Source organism: Synchiropus splendidus, chromosome 4 (assembly GCF_027744825.2).
Source record: "Synchiropus splendidus isolate RoL2022-P1 chromosome 4, RoL_Sspl_1.0, whole genome shotgun sequence".
Lineage (NCBI taxonomy): Eukaryota > Metazoa > Chordata > Actinopteri > Syngnathiformes > Callionymidae > Synchiropus > Synchiropus splendidus.
The window spans coordinates 24,855,868-24,877,884 of record NC_071337.1 but is presented as its reverse complement, the minus strand read 5'-3'; the positions used below and the strand labels follow the sequence as shown (position 1 = coordinate 24,877,884).

General features: G+C 42.6%; 2 protein-coding genes across 4 annotated transcripts; one reads left to right on the top strand and one right to left on the bottom strand.

Annotated features, from left to right (window-relative positions):
- The first annotated feature begins 2,078 nt into the window (after window positions 1–2,078).
- Window positions 2,079–11,698, top strand: tmem19 (transmembrane protein 19). Of its 2 annotated transcripts, XM_053862779.1 has the most exons (8): window positions 2,079–2,228; window positions 2,359–2,503; window positions 3,341–3,454; window positions 7,967–8,104; window positions 8,160–8,236; window positions 8,349–8,526; window positions 9,635–9,844; window positions 10,150–11,693. In XM_053862779.1, the coding sequence occupies exons 2-8, from the start codon at window positions 2,377–2,379 to the stop codon at window positions 10,308–10,310; spliced, it is 1,005 nt and encodes a 334-aa protein (XP_053718754.1). In that variant the 5' UTR covers window positions 2,079–2,228; window positions 2,359–2,376; the 3' UTR covers window positions 10,311–11,693. The 2 variants fall into 2 exon arrangements, with proteins under 2 accessions (XP_053718754.1, XP_053718755.1); XM_053862780.1 differs by lacking the exon at window positions 2,079–2,228 and having other exon boundaries at window positions 2,365–2,503; window positions 10,150–11,698.
- Window positions 8,650–21,679, bottom strand: rab3ip (RAB3A interacting protein (rabin3)). 2 transcript variants are annotated; one of them, XM_053862777.1, is made up of 12 exons: window positions 21,550–21,679; window positions 16,093–16,209; window positions 15,858–16,024; window positions 15,444–15,615; window positions 14,789–14,884; window positions 14,097–14,174; window positions 13,590–13,799; window positions 13,399–13,527; window positions 13,219–13,331; window positions 12,829–12,928; window positions 12,345–12,414; window positions 8,656–12,267 (listed from the first exon to the last, which is right to left on the bottom strand). In XM_053862777.1, exons 2-12 carry the CDS (start codon window positions 16,180–16,182, stop codon window positions 12,185–12,187), a joined length of 1,308 nt encoding a protein of 435 aa, XP_053718752.1. In that variant the 5' UTR covers window positions 16,183–16,209; window positions 21,550–21,679; the 3' UTR covers window positions 8,656–12,184. The 2 variants fall into 2 exon arrangements, with proteins under 2 accessions (XP_053718753.1, XP_053718752.1); XM_053862778.1 differs by lacking the exon at window positions 14,789–14,884 and having other exon boundaries at window positions 8,650–12,267.
- Window positions 21,680–22,017: the final 338 nt, after the last annotated feature.

The following is a 22,017-nucleotide window of genomic DNA, read 5'->3' as shown; positions in this document are numbered from 1 at the left end:
ACGGCGACTCACGAGGGACAAAATACAGACACGCGCGCACACACCAAACGGAGGCCAAATTACAGACGTTAAAGTCATTTTCGATACGTACCATTGCACCATTAGCCATCGAGAGGTCAACGAACCCAAAAGTTTTGGTAAATCGAAAATGTATTAAATTTGAAAAATGAAAACCCATTAGCCTATAGCTTATTGCTTGGATGAGCAAAGCAGAAACCTAAAAAAAGTGACAAAATAGTACTGAACAGATTTCCCACATGTTGAGTGGGTCTAAAGTTTATATAAGCCTATAATTAAATGTATAGGTGCCAAAATATTTTTTTAATTAATTAATTTGTAGATCAAACTCATATAAATATCACATTATTATTATTATTATTATTATTATTATTATTATTATTATTTATTATTTATGGTTGACTTTGGAACCTTTTTGTGATTTGCCATCAGCTTCCAGTTCAATTATCATCACAGTCTTTTAAGATAATTTTGATGTTTGTTTGTTTTTTATTTCCCATTCTAATGTGTCTCTCCATGATGTTGTCAACAAAAATAATAGTCTACATCTGCTTTACACCACTATTTTGTCTCTTGGTGACCTATCAAGCATCAAAATTCTTTGATGATAATACCCCACCATCACCAAATGAAATCAATTTGCATTTCCTGGAAGTTATGTCGGTGTCTGTAAAGCGTTACTGTTCAAAATGTCCTTTTGGCGTTTGCCTTTTTTTTGCCAGAGGAGTAATGAAGCGTGCCATCATGTGAGGAGGCCGAGGTGATAGTTTACACTAGAGCTACTTTTCAGCTTCATCGCGATCCCCGATAGAGCTCTGTGATAAATTGAACCCCTGTTGTTGACCACAAGGACTAGGGCAGGGTCTGAGGGGTATATAGACAGCAGAGATGCAGTTCCGAATAAATTTCCACGTCGATCCTCAGGGGGTAGGTGTTGTTTCCATTTCTAAATGCTTCAAACCAACAGCGAGTATTATATTGCTATATCTTTTTGCGAAAAGTCACCTCTTTGTTTCTCCTAAGACTTCACTTTATGATTCACATGAGTTTTTTTTTATCAATGCTAACAAGCACTACAAAGGTTTGTTTACCTTCTCTGAAGAAACTGCAGTTTAATTCCCAGTGCTCAGAAAGGGCAGTGTAGTATGATGTATACGTCATATACATCAGGAGCTGTTATGGTGGTTGTACGGTTGGACAAACAAAATGAATTGATGTACTGTACTTTACAGTTACTCTGGCAGCTGCTTTTATGACTCTGGAATGCTGTGACACATAGTTGTGTGAGGTTGTAGTTGTGAGGAGAGATAGCATACATAAGTCATAACAGCTTGTGCAGGAAGATGCATGTTCATAGTATATTCACATGACAGAATTAGATAAACCAGTCACATTTTTAGAAGCCGTGTTGACAAATTTCACATAGGTTTTTTCTTATTTTACTTAATGTGTTGTTAAAAAGGTGATCAAATGTTTTTCATTTAACAAGCCGTACTTTACCTTAAATGCAGATGGTGACAATGATGATTGGATTTAATAATGAATCGTCATAATTATTACATTGATATTATAGTCTTATTATTGTTATTATATTATTATATGTTTATTATTGATACGTTTCACATAGGTTTTTAGTTGTTTTACTTAATGTGTGGTTAGAAAGGTGATAAAATGTTTGTCATTTAACAAGCCGTACTTTACCTTAAATGCCGATGTTGACAATGATGATTGGCCTCAATAATGACGATTATTATACTGATATTTTATTCTTGTTATTGTTATTATATTATTATGTGTTTATTATTGATACGTTTCTCATATGTTTTTGGTTGTTTTACTTAGTGTGTTGTTAGAAAGGTGATAAAATGTCTTTCATTAAGCCAGCCGTATTTTGCCTTACAGATGGTGAGGATGATGATTAGATTATTATTATTATTATTATTCAACAACAATAATAATAATATGTCGCACCTGCAAGTTAAGTAACGATGATGATGATGGCCGCGTAAAAGAATCAGAAAACTGTGCTGTCCCTTTAAGAAAAGTGATACCGGAAGTCAGTCCGAGCTTCGTTTGTCTCCGTCGTTTCAGAGGAGAGCGAGGTGTATCCAGCGTTGCCGTTACGTGTCAGTAGTATTGAAAGTAACGTATAGGGACAGCTTTCGCGTTGATGTCACGATTTGGAGTCAAGATGTCTTCGTTGAAAATAAGTAAGTTGACGACGAGCCATCATCGTATCCTTCGGCAAATGAGTGGACTGACATACAGTACAACGTGCTCGTCTGAATAACAGCCTCACACTCATGTTGAGATGTTTACCGCCTGCCGTTTGCCTTGCAGCTCGTCCTGTCCGTCGTCATGGGTTCTAACCATGTGCCCATAGATGAGTACTTGAAGATGATCACTGACATGATCGTGCTCTGTGGCACTTTGTCACTCTCGCTCTTCTTCTGGCTGGTGTCCATCGTCATCAGCTCCTACTCAGGTGAGCGCAGTTCAGCGACGAGATGTCCTGCATCGTCCCGCAGTGGGGCCATTTCATTGTATGCTTTTAATTCATTGTCTTGTCTAGTCGAAGGAAACAGCCCGTATCAATGCCTGCTCCATTCCTTGATAACTAGGTCACAGGGGAACAGATCATATGCTCTGCTCTGAGCACGAGCTCAGCCTGTCCAGCAGAACTATGTAGTGTTTCAACATGCGCTTGTGGCGATGCTTCCTTTCCACATGTGCTGCACATACATGAAAGGAGGCCCTGTTAAGAGGCAGCCCAATGGCCATGTCCTCAGTTTGGGTCTAAAGGCAGTGTTGGTGCCTGCTAGCGTATATAACAGCTGAGGCAAAGTCCAAAGTAGCAGCAGAGACATTCGTGCTGCAGGTGGCTGCAGTGTGCTGGTGTTCTGAGACTGTCGTCATCTGAAGTGATTTAACAAGAGTGGAAACTCCAGAATAAACATGAATGGATGATAACAAACAAAAATAAAAAACTGTTAACCAGGAGTGTCTTAGTGAGGGATCACAGGTTCAAATGACTTGACGTTACTTTCTTTAAAAGAACCTTGAGTTACCCAGTGTCATATTTAGGCTGACTCCAATAAATAATGGGATTAAACAAACCAAAAACAATTTATTGAATAAAATGTGTTTATTCAATGTTCAGAAGTGAAAAGACAGTTGTTTCGTGATCCACGCTGGTTCCAGACTGTACTCGGTGTTGGTCCACATGATGCCTTACCTTTTATCTGCTTGAATGAAACGTCCCTCCTGTATTGAGGTGGTACTGCGCCGACACGCCTTCACACCATCTGTTGTGTGTTTCCAGGAACGCTGCAGCCAGTGTCGCCGTGGCGATGGTTGTTCTCCATTCTGGTTCCGCTCACTCTGACTGTACGGGCCCTGAAGAGACGCAGCCTGGACCACTCTGGAGCCCTCGGTGGTTTGTGCCCACTAATATTTATTTATTTTGCTGTATCCATTGTACATGTGTGTAAGGAAGCTGTGAAGAGTTTCACTCTGTTCAAAAGCAACTTGAGATATGGTGAATACTGATCAACATTCAATTCCTTTCATTTTTACATCATTTTTTTTTCTTTCAGTTAGGGTGCAGGGTTTCTTACTTGAGGCCAAAATCACTGGAATTCAGACAGAACTCCATGTCAGCAGTTCACTCTTTACCAAATAAGTGTACTCATTGTTAGCTGGTGAAGTGACACATTCTTTAGATGTACCATCTTGCCGGGTCAGTCTCACACCAGTCTTCAACTTTCACTGCATTGTTCTTGGTATAAAGCCTCTTTTCTCCCCCCTTATCGCCCAAATTTTACACTTCTTATCTGCGAGAGGTTTGCCAGACACAAGGTCTTACTGTGCCTGATGTATAACCGATGAGGCTAATTTCATATTCACACTGATCATTGGATAAGGGCTCTAATTCGACTGAACAGTTGATCGTTGCACTTGATTTGGTGTCGGGGGCGTCACCGGTTTGGACTTGGATACAGAGTTTGGCTTGTCTCATATATATGTACAGAGGTTGGACAAAATAATGGAAACACCTTAAAGCTTTTTTTTACCTTTAAGGAGTGACCTCACACTGCAAATCTTTATTGAAACAGAATCAGAATTAGAAAAACTTTATTAATCCCAAGGGAAATTGTGTTTGTAACATGCTCTGTACACAACATATCACAATACATTAAAAAAGAAGTAATATTATAAAGTGCAAAAAAGTGATACAAAAGAGCTTAGAAAACAACGTGCAACAAATGCAGTTCAAGAACAGAAAATGTGCCAAAAAAAACCCTTCATTGTATTTTTTTTCAGGGACAAATTCTATGTTTTTATTGCCACAGGAAGAAAAGACCTACTCTGGCGCTCAGTCTTTGAGTTGGGTAGTCTCAGTCTATTGGTCCATGTGCTTTTTGTATGGGACCAGGAGCTCATGGAGGGGGTGGGTGATGTTGTCCGGGATGCTCCTTAGTTTCACCAGCATCCTTCTCTCCATAACCGTCTCCAAGGAGTCTAGTTTCACCCCCACCACATCACCAGCTTTGCAGATGAGTCTGTTGAGTCTGTTAGTGTCCAACAGTGGTGCAACAGATGTAAAAACAACTTGAAGTTTTGCCTGTAGACAACCTGTTCGCACCAACTGTTAGTATGTGTGGGAGGTGAGTGTGGTGCACAAATTAACCTCTCCGTGTGAGAGTGAGAGAGTAAGTGCATCAGCATAGAAGTTCTACTTGTTGGAAGTCTTCCATAAGATCTCCTCACGTCGATTGATCGTGTTCATGTTCAGATCTTCCACGATCGTACAGTGACAAGCGAATGGACTGTCTTACCAGCGGTTAACACCTACCCGAACTCTCACCTTTACATTGTCGGCAGCGGCTTTGATGTTTTTTTTTTTCTCATATTAGGACTATAGCTGTCAAGTTTTGCTTTGTCAATGCTGCCTCTGTTTGAGAGCGGATTGTAATTGCTATTCAACTGGGAGTTACTTGGGATTTTTAACAGTCTTTCATGGAAAAAGGTGTGCTCCTCTTGAAACATGAAAATCGTTGGTTCACTCCTGAAATGACATGAATTAACCTGTCCTTAATCCTACGAAGGAATTCCTGTGTCCAAAGAAAACAAAATTAGTACTGAGAAAGCGCAAACCTCCGCCAAGCAGCTCACACGTGAGAATGAAACTAATACAGTGGTACCTTGGTTCTCGACCACAATCCGTTCCAGACGGCCGTTCGAGAAGTGATTTGTTTGAAATCTGAATCGATTTTTCCCATGACAATGAATGGAAAAAGAAATAATGCGTTCCAAGCCTTAAAATAGGCTTTTGTAGGAGTGAATGTAGAGTGTCTGCTGCAGGTGCGCTGTTCCTCTATGTGTGTGGCCGCTGCATGTGGGAGGGGTTGCCGAGTGAGTGACGTCTCTCCAGAAGTGAAGAGGTGCCCGGTGCGTGTCCAGCTCTGAATGTACGGCTCTGTGCAGTTTGGCTGTGACAAACTCATAAACCAAGTAACGCTTGGGCGTTCGAGTTCTGGATTTTTGTTTGAAATCAGAAGCAAAAAAATCTCGAAATTTTTGTTTGAAGTCCGCGATGTTCGAAAACCGAGGTACCACTGTATGTCGGGTGACTGTCAAAACCCCGGACCAAACCAGAGACCTTTAACTCTGCAGTCTCTCAACACTCTCCCAACTGAGCTACTTCAGCACTTATACACAGTTGCATATCTGAGGTTCAACATTGGCAGGTGTTTGATTTGGCTTTACCGTTACTGGACGCTACACGATCGCCTGGCTTCCTGAATAGGTAGTGCTTGGACTGTCCCCAGGCATTCAAACCTCCCAGTTAAAAGGCCCATCATCTCCTGCTACTAAAACATTGTAAATACATGGAGTACATTGTGATACACCACAGAAACTGTAAGCAAACACCTACATACACTACAAAAAGGGACATTGAAAAACAAGATTAAAAACATGAAATCTAAGTAAATATGTACTGGAAATAATCTGTCCATGCAACTTCACTTATTTTCACCATTTTTGAGGTAAAAGGTATGACATATCTAGACATTTGATGTATCCACGGACCAGTAAAATGTGGGTTTTAGCTTAAACGTGACTTTTGACTGTCCTAAAATAAGTATGCAAAGTAAAGTTAAGCATAGAATATCTGGTTTTAAGAAGAAGTTATCTAAATTCCAAAGTTATGTAACTTGAACAGCCTCTAAATAAGTGACACTCACTATAAATAAGTACACACAGAAAGCACATCCAGAATGGCTTGTTAGAACGGTCAACATTTAAGCCTCATTCCTTAAGAAAGGATTTTGTCATTTTTCAGCCACAAATCAGAAATTACAGCATGTTGCACGTAGGGATGCTCCGATCAATCGGTCACAGGTCGTGATCGCCCGCCGTGAATGCCGATCTCTACCTGTCATCGCAAGAAAATTAAACAGGCCATTTAAAGCGCCAGCACTTAACGGAGCACGGAGAGTTTTCTGGGCTCATGAAAGTGAGACCTCTGGTTCCTCAGCAGCAGGCTGTTAGCACAAGAGGTTCACCAATGTTTTTCACTTTGACATAACTGAATTAAAATGATTTTTTCACATCATGTACACAGAAGGTCTCATCATTTTGATTACAAATTCAGTGTCAGTCCATGTGATCTGTGTCGGTGATCAGCAGCAAAAACCCTGATCGGAGTTACACACAAATCTGACGATGTATTTAGCTTGCAAGATGAAAAACTACGCAGACTTATGTCAATTAATGCGCTTGAAATAAGCGCATTAATAAACACTTGAGTAAAGCAACTTGAGTTTGGTAGTACATCTTAAAATAGAATTTATTTTGATGATGCAGGAGTAGAGATATAAGAGATAATAAATAGAATTTTTACAGTTATCTCCCTCATTTACCTCAAGACTGATGCTTGATTTAAGGTGTTTGTGGAAAGTCAAAGTTATAAAGTTGTTTATAATAAGTTTTATATCTTGCTTGTATTCATTGTATCCTGTTTTGTAGAGAAACATTCGTTTTTGTGTTGTCCGGGTTTTTTGTTTTTTGTTTTTTGTGTGTTTTCTTGATGCTCTTCTTTGTAATTGCACATCATTCCGATGCTTTGGTTTTACCAAATTACTTCTTCCTATTTTTCAGCCAAAAAGATGAATGCTATTAATAATCAATTTCTGTTCTAAAGTGACTTATTTGTGGCAGGGTTGATTCGTTGCTAACAGAAAACTGATCCCGATACAAAGCAATTTCTTTTTAAAATGAAGTTTTCATGGCGCCATTGTCAGATTGTGGCCCTCAGGATTCCAGCTCTGTAGTTACCCATCACTGCTCCGTATTATTTACTTGATCAAAAGACAAGCCTTTATTAGACATTGAGACAGTTTCTTCAAAAGCCGTGGTCAGCTTCCGACGCAGTGATTAAGAATGTGGCAATGGTGTCGAGAGAAACCAAAAAACAACCTTTTCACATGAAGTTTTATTTGTGAAGCTGAAGGAGGCTGCTGAACATCATCCGACACACTGTGGCATTCATTTTGCCTTTGGTTTTTCCGGATTCCGCTCAGACAATTGCACCACAATCTGTCTTCATGCTTGGAAAAAGTTCATGCGGAACAATTTGACATTTTCTATAAACACTGGGATTTTCTCCGGCTTTGATTTGAAGCTTGAAAATGTCATCCAGATATAGTTCTGACTTCTTCAAATCATAAAAAAACAGGCTTCACACGGCGGTCGTCCTACAAGTAATAACCTTATGTAGTTATTCACTTAGTAATACAGATTTACTTCTCAAAATAATTTAGTCTCTCATTTTCCATCCATTTTCTGGCATTTAAACAAGAAAAACCTATTTCATTCCCACTCACTCCAGTTATATCTACATCTACGATTGGACAGTGCCCTTGATATCTTTGTGCTTACTCAGCTCTCCTGGTGGGCTTCGTGCTGACCATGGCCAACTTCAGCTTCTTCTCCGCTCTGTTGGCCTTCTTCATCACCTCCTCCCGACTGACCCGCTGGGGGGGGCCCCAGAAGAAGAAGATAGACCCCGACTACAAAGAAGGTGGAAGCAGTGATCTGGTGTGTGCGATTCCCGCTAACCTATATGTTTGTCTCAGGAGGTCAGAGGAACTGGGTTCAGGTCTTCGCCAACGGGGGCATTCCAACCGAGGTGGCGCTGCTCTACATGATTGAGGTGAGAAAATGAAACAAAAACACAGTGTTGTTTGGCTCGACATGAGACAAAGCCAATCCTTCCTTGAGACGGAACCTGGAGTTATACGAATTGCTGCCAAACGACTTTTCAGGCGGGTCCAGGTGAGATCCCCATCGACTTCGGGAAGCAGTACTCCGCCTCCTGGATGTGCTTGTCCTTGTTGGGTGCGCTGGCCTGCAGCACCGGGGACACATGGGCCTCAGAAGTGGGACCCGTCCTCAGCAAATCAAAACCCAGACTCATCACGACCTGGGAGGAGGTTCCAGCAGGTGAGGAAAAACCAAAAAAAATAAAGTTTTTTTTGGATGGAACCTTCCTGTGAAGCTGCACAGCAATGATTCATGGAGCACTGAGGCACAAAGAACACATTTTCACGGAGAATAACATCAAAAATTGAATCCAAGACTCACAAACACACAGTCACAAGATTCAATGCAGGGTGTCACGCACATTCAAGTGCAGTGACAAACAGACTCAGGGAAACAGTCACACACTCACTACCCTAACAGAAATTTAGATTTATGGATGATACACATAGCGTCCCCTGTCTAAAGGTCAAAGTTATGACGCATTAAAAGAACAGATCATGAGACTAACTTGTCTCCCCATGATCCGACTGCTGCTCTCTGTCTCTCCAATGTGGCCCTGATAAGTCTCCTGTGGCTTGAACCATCAGATTGTCACTAGCTTAGAAAGACATGAATAAAGTATGTAAATAGTGAAGTTCTGTGTCAGTCAGTAGCGACGGACAAAAAGGGAAGAATAAATCATCACAGGGATGAAAGATCTGTTTTTTATTCCTGTTTCTCTTGAACATTTCATCATCGAGAGATTGCCTCGACGCGTAACTGGCATGAATGTTTTTGTTCTCTTCCAAAGAAACACAACATATCACGATAAATTAAAAAGACATTCATTTAAAAAATGAAATTAAAAATAAAAAAGACAGAAGTACTTTAGTCCTTGAGACAGATGTCGCCTCGTGTTAAGCTATCAATCAGCTATTCAAGCTATTGCTGCAAGCAAGTACAGTATTTTGGTCAGCCCCATGACTTAAGCAGTCGGATGAGGTCAATGAAAAGGAAATACCACACTACAAATGAAAGTTATATCCAGCAGACTTAGATAAGATATGGGACATCCATCAAATGAAGGTGAGTTGGTGAGAGACAAATCTTAGTGTTACTTGGTTATTTTTGCACAATATTTCACATGTCAATTTTTCATTTGGATATTGAGTTTATTTAATTATTTTGAAGGACGCTTCAGTGGGAGATGTGTTGCATGGACTGGAGCCGGTGGTGTGCACCGTTTTTTTTTTTGTCTGTTTCACTGTTCGTGAATGATGACGACTGTTGTGGTACTTGGTTCTTCCAGGTACAAACGGCGGTGTGACTGCAGTTGGACTGTTGGCCAGCTTTTTAGGTGGACTCACTGTGGGCGTGGCCTACTTCATCGCACAGCTCCTGATGGTCAGCAACCTTCACCTGGCCGACCCGCAGTGGCCAGTGCTTGTGTACGGCGGGGTGGCGGGTCTGCTGGGGTCCATGCTCGACTCTTTCCTGGGAGCTCACATGCAGTACTCTGGTGAGTTGTGGTGGCGTCTGTCCCAACGCAGGTGGAAATTACTATCATGACAAAAACAGAAGCGAGTCATTCACCCTGAGTTTAGAGATGTTCTGGTACTGGCTCCAGATGAAAACATGTTCAGCTTCAGCTGCACAACCACTCAAGAGTGCAGAAAGAAATCAATGGTGATCAGCTACTTCAAAATGTGTCCTGCCACATGCTGTCATGCACAGCAACAGCTGAAGTTCTGACAACGTTTACATGTCTTGAAGTTTTGTTTCCCTGAAACTGTGAATGAACGGAGCCCCCATTGTGCTTTGCAGGTTTTGACTCGAGCATCGGGAAGGTGGTGAGCTACGAGTCGGCCACCACGCAGCGGATATGCGGGAAACCGATTTTGGATAATAACGCAGTCAACCTCTTCTCTTCCATCCTGGTGGCACTCATCCTGCCGGGGCTGGCGTGGGGGATGTGGCCTCGATAATCCGCCTCTGCAGGAAAAAAAAACTAGGGAGGAGGGAAAGGTGGACTCATCTTCATGATGCTGGATTGAACCTTTGCATCTTCTTTGTTCAAACGGGCCTCCATGGACTCACCTCATTGATCATCACCAAGATCACGACAACCTGCCTGGGTGTGAGAACCAAGGCCAGTTGTGGCTGTGTTTTGGAGAAGACGCTGACCGCGGTGATTTATAATGCTAAATGCAGTGTTGGCCCCATTAGCACAGGAAAACTACTGATGATAGCTGCGCTGGTGGAGTCTGTACTTGGAGGCTTGACGCATCAACACCTCTGGAGTTATATTGTTATTCTAGCTTACCAGACATTGCACTGAAAGTTGCTGAGGCGGTGAAAGTTGAATTACTTTCTGCGGATTGTTTGCCTGACCTTTAGATTGCAAAACTGCTCAATGAGCATGGTTTCAAACTCAACTTCAGAATACAGTACTTTCCCAGAAGCTGTAACATCTCAACCGAACTTGACAGCGCGTGACCGACCCAATTCTTTCTCAAGGAAACGTCAATTACTACGTCAACGTTTCACCAGTTCATGAAACAGAGCTTTGTTTGTCAGTCTTGTCACTCACTTTGACCCGTGTTTGTGTTGTTTTCATGTCTTCTGTTTCTGAAGTGTTCATCCACTGGTGTGTGATTGGACGGCAGATGGCGCCGTTATATTTATCCAGCTTCATTAAAATGACAATTTGAGAGTTGAAGCTGTTCTTTTGTCAGTCTGTGTCACATTACTGCAGTTGATGTTTCTAACAGCTTCACTCATGTCCTGCATGTGAGGGAACAGAGTGGAGAGTGACGGCCTTCCAGAGGTATTACTGTTTTTATTTCAGCGTCTCTGAAAAAAAGGCACTAAACCGAACTGAGAGAGAGAGACATTGTCAATTAGAGAGAAGGAGAGGGCTGCAGTGATCATTTAAATAAACATATAAAGAACACACAAACACTTCCTGATTAAATACAACAGCCAAACCAGAGGGAGCTTAGAAAAGTTTGTTGCTTTTCGTGCTTGTTGCTGAGAACAGGACTCCAACGGAAACTGAAGAGCATCATTAAAGCAAAACAGCAGTTCATTCTGTGATGCTGACACACCTTGGAACAGAATCACGTCTGACTTAGCAAAGGCTTTTCACTGACGGATTGCAGCAGAAATCAAACCAGAAGAGGTAAGAAACAGGAATGAAGTTGGATCAGCAATAAGTTATTTCTTTTTTTTTTTCTTCTTTTTCAAAAATCCTAATATTAGTGGTCACTAACATAGGACTACTTGTCAGAGCTTGTGTCGTCAGATGAACAGCTCACAAATCCAGGCACCAACAGGAAACGTTTCATTGAGATTTTCTGCAAAAATCTGGCTCAACAGTAAAATGTTTCCATCTTCAACAAAGATGTCTTAAATCAATGTTTCGGCTGAGTTCAATTAATCATATTTTTAAATACAGATGCGTTCTTATCTCATTAAACTTCTGAAACATGGTGACTATTTTAAGTTGAGCAAATATTTGGTTTCCATGTGACCAAAGAAAAGTCATCATTTGATCAACATTGAAGCTGAAACCTTCCTCTGGTGCTGTGACTTGCTGCTTTTCAGTTTCATATCCGAGAGTGGTGTTGGGAGTGAGAACAGGGGTCTGAGCCCTGGAGTGTTTTGTGACTGAATAAAGCGTAATATTAAATCAGTAACAAGAGGTCTGTCTTTTGGTGACGTGCTAAACGCAGTCGTTCTCATACACAGCAAAGTGAGGACGGCTTCTCTTCCTCTGGAGTGAGCCGGTGAATGGGCAGCTCACGGAGGGGCGGGGCATCAGTCTGTTGTGAGCCTGCAGTGCCGTGCTGTCCGTCGATCACAGCTGGTCTTTGTAGTAGCCGAGCTTTGCGAAGGACATCTCTCTCCGTAGCTGCATCACCTCCCAGAACATCTGCTCCGCTGCAAGTGCAGAACAGGTTGGTTGCATTCGCTCACCTCCTGATCTGATGACGTTGCTCATGTGTGTTTGAGCTCACCGTCCTGCTGCTTGACCAGCCCTTGATGGATGTATCGGATGTAGGTGAAGAAATTGCACACTGCCGTGATCTGACAACACAGTCACACAAAGGTCAATAGGTAGTTCTTGTTTGGGTCCTGCATTCATGACCAACCCCAAATAGCTCTTTGACTGGGTCAGCACTCCCCTTTAGACACACTGAAATACACCCATATTCTTTAGCGTGTCCCCCCATTTTTTTCCCAATAGTTTCTAAATTTGTCTAGAATCTTGTGAGAGCTCTCATATTTATCAACTTATATTAAAAACCTTTAATATACACTGTATACATTTCCCAATTAACTTGAGAAGGAATGTCATACATTATTTTTGAATGAGTATATTATGTATTTCAGTTCTACACGCTGTAGATAATCTTCCATTCCAAAAAAAAAAATTGCGTCTGCGGTTAAGCACTATTGCACCAGCAGGGGGCAGTGTGAGAGCAGCATGTGTGTACTCACTCTGTATCTACAGTAGGGAGACACGTAGTAGTAGTTGGACGAGTCTCCGAACTTGATTCTGTGCTTACAGGTTTTGGTCTGACCGCTCAGGGCGCATTTTCTGTCAGAGACAAAACACATGAGGCTTAATGAAGAGTGCGCAGGCTGAGCTGAAGCCACGAGAGGCCCAGCGTCATCAGCACGGCTCTGATGAACTGAGGCAGGAGGGCAGCAGCTGAGGAGGACAGGACAATGGGTCAGACAGCGAGAGAGTTAGACTCACGTGTGCACTTCTGTCCGTCTTCCACCGGAGGAGGGAAGTGAGAGAAGATGTGAAATGATGAAGAAGTGAAAAGCTGAGTGATGGGGATGGGCAGGAGAGAGAGGCAGAGTGATGCGGTGGGCTCTTACTTTGGTCCTCCGCACTCCACCGCCGAGGCCTTCACCACGGGCAAAGGTTGGAACCCCACCGGCTCCACGCTGAGAGTGTTCTGCTCGACGGCTTCTAATATGGCCGAACCCAGCTGGCAGAGGGAAGAGGTCCAGTTGAGTTCTCTTGGTGCATCAGCAGCTGACCTGGGCTGCACGTACCTCGCTCTTGTTGAAGGTGAGACAAGGGTAAATATCTTCTCTGTAAACTCTGTCAAGGAAGCAGCAGCTCCGGTCCAGCGTGGGCTCCTCCTTCCATGTTCTAAACTCGCTGAATAGCAGCGTGTCCACCTGCACAACAGGGCAGCGGTCAGTGACCTCAACTGCTCACCAGGTCAGGTGTCTGCGCACACCTCGCGACACTCCCGGACGATTGGCTGAGTGGCCGAGGGGTCCGGCTGCGTCCCCATCATAGCCGAGGAGGTGCTCTTGTTCCGGCTGTGGCCTTTCCTGAAGGGGGTCTTCACCCCAGAACCAGGAGGTGGAAGTTCACCGACAGGGGACGTGGGTGAGGACAGGACCAGGGTCTTCAGGGCCTGAACTTCTGCCTGCAGGACGTCAATCTGGAGAAGAACCACAAAAAGTCACCACAAGACACCAAGACAGAGCACAAAAGAGACAAGAATGAGCGACTACATCATAAAATGGATGAGATGACACAAGAGAAGCTGGATCTGATAAGAAAAATGAGACAGAAAATGAAAGGAAACTGCTTCAGGTCACGTTGCTTTGGACAGTAGTGGCGGTGAACAGGCTGTTCAAGTGGGTCAGTTGAGCTTGAGACCACTGTGAACATCATCCTTCCATCTCCATCCACATGTACAAGAGAAGGGACAAATGTGCATGGAATGTGTCCTCACCTTCCCGAGAGCTTCCTTCAGTTGTTTCTCAGCAGTTGCCTGTTTGACGTTGGCTTCCCTCACCATCTTGTGGGCTTCCTGAACCAAACACACCCAGTTTTGTGACCAACATATCAGCAATAAATACAATCACTTTCTCCCCAAAAAGTTTGTATTTGCACTTCGTAATGAATGATGAATTAATGAAAACAAAATGTTAAGCAGCTGAGCGCAACTGTTGACACTGTACTTGAACAACAGGATATATCTGATATCTGTTATCTGATTTTTAAATAAATCTATTTGCTTTTATAAAGTGATGAGAAGGCAAACCTGAAGGAAAAGAAAGCTATAAAGCAAAATCAAAACAGGAAGCTCCCATAAGCACATTAATTGAAGGAAGTGAAATAACTTAAAAGTGGAAGCAATGAATTTGATTTTGAATGATGATCCAGACAGACCCAAAACTGGAGAGGACCCACCAGCACCGTCAGACACATGGAAGCCCAAGTGCATATACACCACAGAGAAGTTAAGAAATCCAATTAGAAGTTGTTAATAAAGCATCTGTCCTGATGACTGAAACCCGATTCTGGTCATAATGTTCACTATATTAATCACAGCATGAGTCTGCTCCCTGCAACAGCACAATACTGAGCCTGAGGAAGGCCAGAAGCGCAGGAGAGGCACACATGGAGAGGAGTGGCACCGACCTGGAAGAGACTGGCGGTGAGCTCCTCCAGCTCCTGGCCCAGCTGATCCCTGACTTTAGACAACCTCTCACACTCCTCATCCTTCAACAGCAGCTCCTTCCACACACACGCACAAGTGGAGGTACGGGACAGACGACAAAACAAAACCAAAACAAAAAATGAACAAAAACGTCAAATCATAGCATGACAAACAAAGAGATGACTAAAATTACTGATGTGGAAGCAATTTGGGACCAAACCAGAGGCTCTATATAATAAATGTGCTCAGTTTGATGAAAGACTGTTTGCTTATTTTATATATAATAATAACAATAAAACATTTTTTGCTTCTAATATGGTCAGGTTAGAATAAAATTTAAATAAAAGGCTAATTAAAGGTCATTTACAGATTTATAGTTTACATATTACACTGTTTCAAAAAGGGTGCCATGAAGCACTGAAACAAAATAATTTCTTTAAGTTTATGAATATTAATGTAACCAAGGCCTGTGTACTTGCTGTCCCCCATGTAAACCTCTGGATTAAAAAAATTGTGATTAAAAAAATATGGCAAAACAATAACACAAATGTGGTCGATGCTTCAACGATGGTGTTGATTCACACACTCTTCCAAGGCATTTCACAGGACTGCATTGCTGCGTGGAGTTGTCCCTACCCTCTGAGCTTTGGCCAGCTCTTCCTTCAGCCGCTCGTAGCCCTTCTCTCGGACCTCCATCACAGATGGGCTGCGTAGCCTTGACAGGCTGTCCGTCAGCGCACTGCACTCTTCGCCGTCCTCCCCAGACAGGAAGACGCCCTCTGCTGACTCCAGCTCGAAACCTGGTACACTGGGCCGGGGAAACATGGTTGTTCAAACAAGCTGTGCTTCAACACACAGCAGCTTTGAGCAGCACTATTCATAGAACTGAAGTTACATTTAGGACGTTAAACCTCATTGGTTTGAAGATGGACATGAGTTTAGCTACACCCTTTTTTACAAACACATTAAGTTTAATCTCTAGCAAAACCACGTTGTTGCTCCCTTGTCTAAGTTGTTAACATCCTTCTTGCCAGAAATGGATTCACCTACCTGCCATTGTGACTGTGCCGTGGTGTGGAGTAAACAGGCTGGGTGGGGAGCTGATCCGCTCGCAAGGAGGAGGGTGGGCCTCCGGGTGGCGCTCCCAGAGAATGTGTGCGATACAGAGAGGTGGGCGGGGTGCTGTGGCGGACTGGGGGGCGCTGCTCTGCTTGGTTCTGCATAAATCATGAAGCGACAGGTCAATGCCGACTGTTGACTTGCAAACCTGTGACCTGTGTCTCACCTGCAAGTCAGGAGTGGTGGGGGAGGCCAGGTTGACCTCATGGAACCCCTCCAGAGTTTCTGCGTTGGGCTGACCGCTGCTGCAGGCCATAGCAGCTGCTCTCTGACATCATACACCCTGCAGGTGCACACGGAGGCGGAAAATATAATCATGATGCTGAATAATACAACTGAAGTGAATCGTAGGCCGCGCGGGCGGCTCGTGCAAGTGCTCTAAACATTATTATGCTCCACTAATTTGGGAAAAAACAAGCTACTATTCCTGTCACATGCTTAGGAGAGTGCAGCACTCAAGTCAGATTAGATATCCACACTTTTTTTTATATTATATTCTGAAATCATTGACCCCAAAATCCTCCCAGCAAATACAGTGGCAGCAATATGACATTTGTTTGTGCTAATTCATATGTGTTGCGCATACACAATTTGACTATGATCGACTACAAAGCTCATGTCAAGTTACCAGGGGCACACCCAGGAGGCAAATGCGTGAAAAGACCAAATTGAACGAGAATAAAAGCTTTGGTGTTACTTCATGTTGTGTCCTTTGTTCTGTCATTACTGGAGCACAAAGTCAGGAGTCAGAAGAGATCAAAGGCAAGTTAAAGATTTGGTTGTAGACAGGTTCATTTAGAGCAGGGGTCCATGGCGATCTACAGGCGTTTATGAAAATCACAAGCAGAGCACAGCACGCGAGGTCCTGAACTTGATCAGTTCCCATGATGCTCTGCAGCCGAGTCACCCAGTCACAGCGCTTGGCCACGACAATGTGGATTTTTCTGGGCAAACGAACTTCATGGCACCGACATATTGAGCCTTATCACATCAGATCAATGGAATTACAGGCTTTTTCTTCACATTAAGGTACTCAGTGTGCCGTTTTCACTGGGCGGACGCCTCAGCCACTTGTCCAGTGTTCCCATAGCTCAGCCTCAGGGGACGCACAGGGCTCGGAGCACAGCTGAGAAGTGGAACATGTGGAAGGATTGAGCATGTTAATGTACAGAAAAAGCCTGTTATTTCATTACACAGAGGTGAGAAGCCGAATTACTGTATATTTGGAATTGTCTTCAGTTGTTTTTCAATAAAATATGGTTTCATAATTTTGTTTTGCTATTTCTTCTGCAGGAATGTACTTGAACACATTGAAGTGTCATCAAAAATAACAGTGGAAAGCTGCACATGTGTGTCACTAAAGTAGCTGAACAAGTAGCAGTACTCCGGCTCTGCAACTGCCTCTGGATACTGTCGATGACTGACCACTTACTGTAATTAAAATGTCCACTCTGGATACAGTTTGCAAAGAGTACACAGCCTCACAGTGAACACCAAAAAGGCTCTAAAAACTTGCACCATGTCACTAGGCAGATATTTACACAAACAAATCTGTTACAATGTTGATATCAACATTGAGTGAAAATCTATACTTGGAAGAATGGTTGGACAGAGTTGCTTAACTACTGTTTGTTGCACTATAGGGCAGCGAAGGCAAAGTGGACTAGAGATTACACAGAGGAGGATCTCTGTGAACACGCTGGTCCGTCAGTGAAGACTGAAGAAGACAAGAGAACGGGTTTTTTGACTTCATTATTGAAGTGCTGAAGGATTACAGGAGTATGAATCAAAAGGTGTCATACATTTTTCATCAAGACCTCGTGCCTGCTTCCTTCCCAATGAGAAAAGACATTTTTAGACCCCTTTCAAGAGAAACTCTCCTTCTTTCAGCAGCACTTTGGAACCATTTTAGCAAAGGTGCTGCCCAAGATTAACTCACATCTTGCAGTCAACATTAGCTGGCACTAAACACTTAAGTGTCACCAGTTGCAAAAAAGTTCAAAAATGGTGTCCCCATTAGTGGATTAAGAAGATGAATTAAAATGATAGCAACAAACAGGAGGTATTTATTTAAACAAGATACAACTTCATTCAGCTTCTTGGACTAAAGTGAGGTTGTTCAGGAACATTACAGCACATGAAGAACACAACAGTCCAACGACCTGTTGTAAATATAAGTTATGGCACATGTAAAACGAGCTAACCTCAAGGCAGGTTACAAGGAACTAGTTTAAGTGTTTGAAAGCACTATGTGTATTTCTACTATTTCTACAACAGAGTACTCAAGTAGCTTGAACGTGATCCTTGCTGCCTTAAACATGAACGTTAACTCCCGTTTAGCAGTATAATAGATAGAACTTTCGTTACCAAGTAACTAGGGATGACAATCACAAGGTACCCAACAATACAATGTTACAAGGTCCACGTTACTGTCACAATACTGTGATAATCAAAGTATTGCACAATAATTGTATACACATAAATCACAAAATCGCTCCGACTACTGAATGCAAAATAGTAAAACTGCAGGATTTCTTAATTTATTCACATCAAATTAGAGTCAATATCACAGAATTTGACAGACTGAGCTGAAACACAGTATATAATGTCCAAGTATAGTGCTTTATCAAACAGTAGTAAACCAGCAGTTCTGCATCAGAACCGCTTTTCTGTCTCCCCGGTTCCAAATATCAACATAAGAATACATTTACGTTTAAATATCAGTTAAATTAAATCAGCAGAAGAATGTTTCAGTCCTCTCATTCTCCCACTGACATCACAGTCGACCTGGATAATCGAACACAACGATCATGGAAGATATGTGGATGATCTCAGTTATCGGCCCGTCAGCCTGTTTTTCACGATTAAACGCAGACTCCACCTCTCCTCTTTGACTAGCAGAGGCCGCAGTGTTCTGAACCTGACTGATGACATCGAAGACGCGTCGGTCCGAAATACAGTGCGGGCATTCTGTCGTCGCAGGAGTGAGCGCTGATGCTAAAATACATTTACCCAACTAATCTACTGAGATTATTCGTTGGTGTTTTTAGCAACTTTGGCCAACAATCGTGGAGTAGGTCGTAAGCATGAATTACCAAGCTAACCAGTTCTCACACACAACTGCGCAAAAGTGGAGATTGTTCTCACATCATTATAGTTGATTTTATTCATGTACTCTGAAATGTCAGTATTTCAACATGGCGTGAGCAAAGAGACATTTCATATGAGGTATTGTAGCTATGACTTTTAAAAATGTTTAGATAAAGGTTTCGAAAAAAAAAGAAAAAGAAAGAGAGTAATTGAGATTATACAATGAAAAAAACCCCACACAGCCTACACATGATATGCCGACAAGATGACTTATCGCTAAGATAGTCGTGACTAAAAGACAAAAAAAAAAAAAAACAGTCGTTCGTTGTCGCCCAACATTTCCCCGTCTGCCCCATAGGAGGACAGCAGCAAATATGCGCTGTGCAGCAGGAATTGCAGTCTGCGAAGCAAAGTCTTTTGTTTTTTTACACATGAAATATATGAAGGGTGTTTAAAATTCTATAAATAGTGCAACACATTAAAACCAAGGAAACCCAGCTCTCCATTCGCTGACGCCTGCTGCACTGCACCAGTGTACAACTGCCTTGCCAAACTGGTTTGTGAGCAAGTGAGTCAAAACAGACTAGACTCTGGGTCAAACTCCAACAGGACATTCAGGAGTAACATGGGAGGTACTGGCAACTCCTAAAATTACAATTCATCCTCAACAATAAATCACGTAGCTTGTTTGCATTCCACAAATTCTTGATCAGGCTCTATTTTTAGATGAATGACTGGGTTTGTCCCTCTATATATCCCCATGGGTGCGTTTAAACAGCAGTTTCACCAACACTGTGTTGTCATGCACGCATGTGCGTGTGTTCAGAGGGTGTGTGCATATATTGTATACAAAGGCTGAGCTCAGCAACCTGTCAAGTGCTGTGACAATCGATGCATTTCAAGATTGGATTTGATATTACTAGGTCAAATTCTCACCTATTAAAAGGCAGCAAAGATTTGAGATAAACAGAATTTAATGTCAGCATCTGTCAAAGGACACACTGGCAAACATGCTGGCTAGGCATTGTTTGCTCATCACAATCAAGTATTTGTGTGGCCATGTTTCAGACATTGTTGGTGCATGGAATGGCAGCTGACTGCAGGAGCACATGACTGCCTCAAGCAGAATGTAGACATACCTATATAGAATGTACAAGGTTTATATTTGTAGAACTTACAAACATGCCTGTGGGCTCCACCAATTGGAACAACCAAAAGAATCAAAAACCAATTCCCCTCTGCCCCCTTGTGCTGGTCTCCATGGAGACCAATCCTAGAAAGCTCACAGTAACCCGAGCCGCAGAGGGATGCTGGGCGAATATCCAGTTACTCCACTTGGCTGCAAAAGGTCCATCCCATGTGTCTACAAGGTTTTCCATGTTTTAAGACTACTTAATTATATTTCTCTAACCTTGCCCACAGCTACCACACACGCAAGGTCGGATACAGAGGAGGGAGGTGGCTTGGGATGATAACCCCCATGGGAGGTGAAGAAAGACGAAGAATTCATGCGACAACATGCTTTCACACCTGGGTTTAAATGGTAGAATTCTATGTCCAATTTCACATTTGGTATTACTTGAAAGTTTTGCCATTGACTGTTAGAACCCTGTCTCTAAATATGAATTGAAAAACAGACTTCAACATGCAGACTTGAGTAGAGAGGACATGATCAGATGCCAGTAGTGTACTGTTTATCAGAATGACAGGTCTGGAGATAAGGCCTGGAGATAAGGCCAGACTCAGGTGGACTTGGACAGGCAGGTCCATCTTAATGCAGCAACCCCCCCGATGAGAAGTTGTAACTCACATTTTGAAGTGTTTTGTGACAGCATTTGTGAGCATGAATAGCTGTGCGAAAATGGAAATTTTGACCCACTGGAGTCACACAACTCAGTCACATGACAGGACGACACTTCCGATACCTGTTCCGTCACATGACTCAGACATGTAGGAGGGGCCACGTTGTAAAGAAATACACCTGTTTGAGGTGGCAGCTGCCGTTAGCCTCGCTTCTGGAGCTGATTCATCTGTGATACACTAACAAAACACTATCATCGATACCATTTGGTGATGAATAACAAATTAAATGTTATTCTTTCACGTTTAATTGGTCCAGAATTCTTCGAGCTTTCATGCCAAGGGTGAATATAGGATTGCACTGCATGAGCCTGAGTGGGACTGAACGAATAAAAATCCATGTTACTCGCTTGGATTATGAATGAAGGGTAGCCCAGCTCCCATTATCGGCCACAACTCTCCACACCTACGCGGCGTCTAAAATGACTCATATGAAAAAGACATGAGTAGAAGTCGAAATCATCAGCCCACTTTCATAGCGCAAGCAATATACTTGAAGCATTGGAATTTTATGTCGGCATGAGCGATAACGAACGCGACAGACGGTCGCTTGTCCGACAATGGGTGCAGCTGATTTACGTTGCATTGAAGCTAACTTAGCAACCCTGGCTAACGAGCAAAACTAGTTCTTCTAAACCAGGTGGAAATGTTAGAATATTATCTGTGGACTCACCGGACCGCGGAATGGCCCTCTTCGTGAATGAAGTACAGAATGAACGGGACAAACACACGGGCTCTCCGTAGCGGTTGTTGACGCAGACCGGAGCTTCGAGTGACAGACAGCCGGTGCGTTTAAGGGCCACTCGGAAATGTCGGCATCACCGTTCTATTATGCATTGATGAACTGTTCCTGAACTTCTCGCCCTTTAATACCATGACTACACAAACACAATATTAATATAACTTAAATAATATCGGCACGAGCGATTGCAGAACACAAATTCAGAGAATTAGGCTCACGCGTCAATAAAACTGCTTTGTTCTCATTTGTTTTGTGATTGTCGTTCGCTTTAAATATTTAAATATTTAGTTTACTTGAGAATCTTTACAGCTGTTGTGTTATTGTTGGGTTATGTTTTTATACAAATCACAATCATATTTGTTGATAATAGTTTAAAATAACATAACCGATTAATGTTCT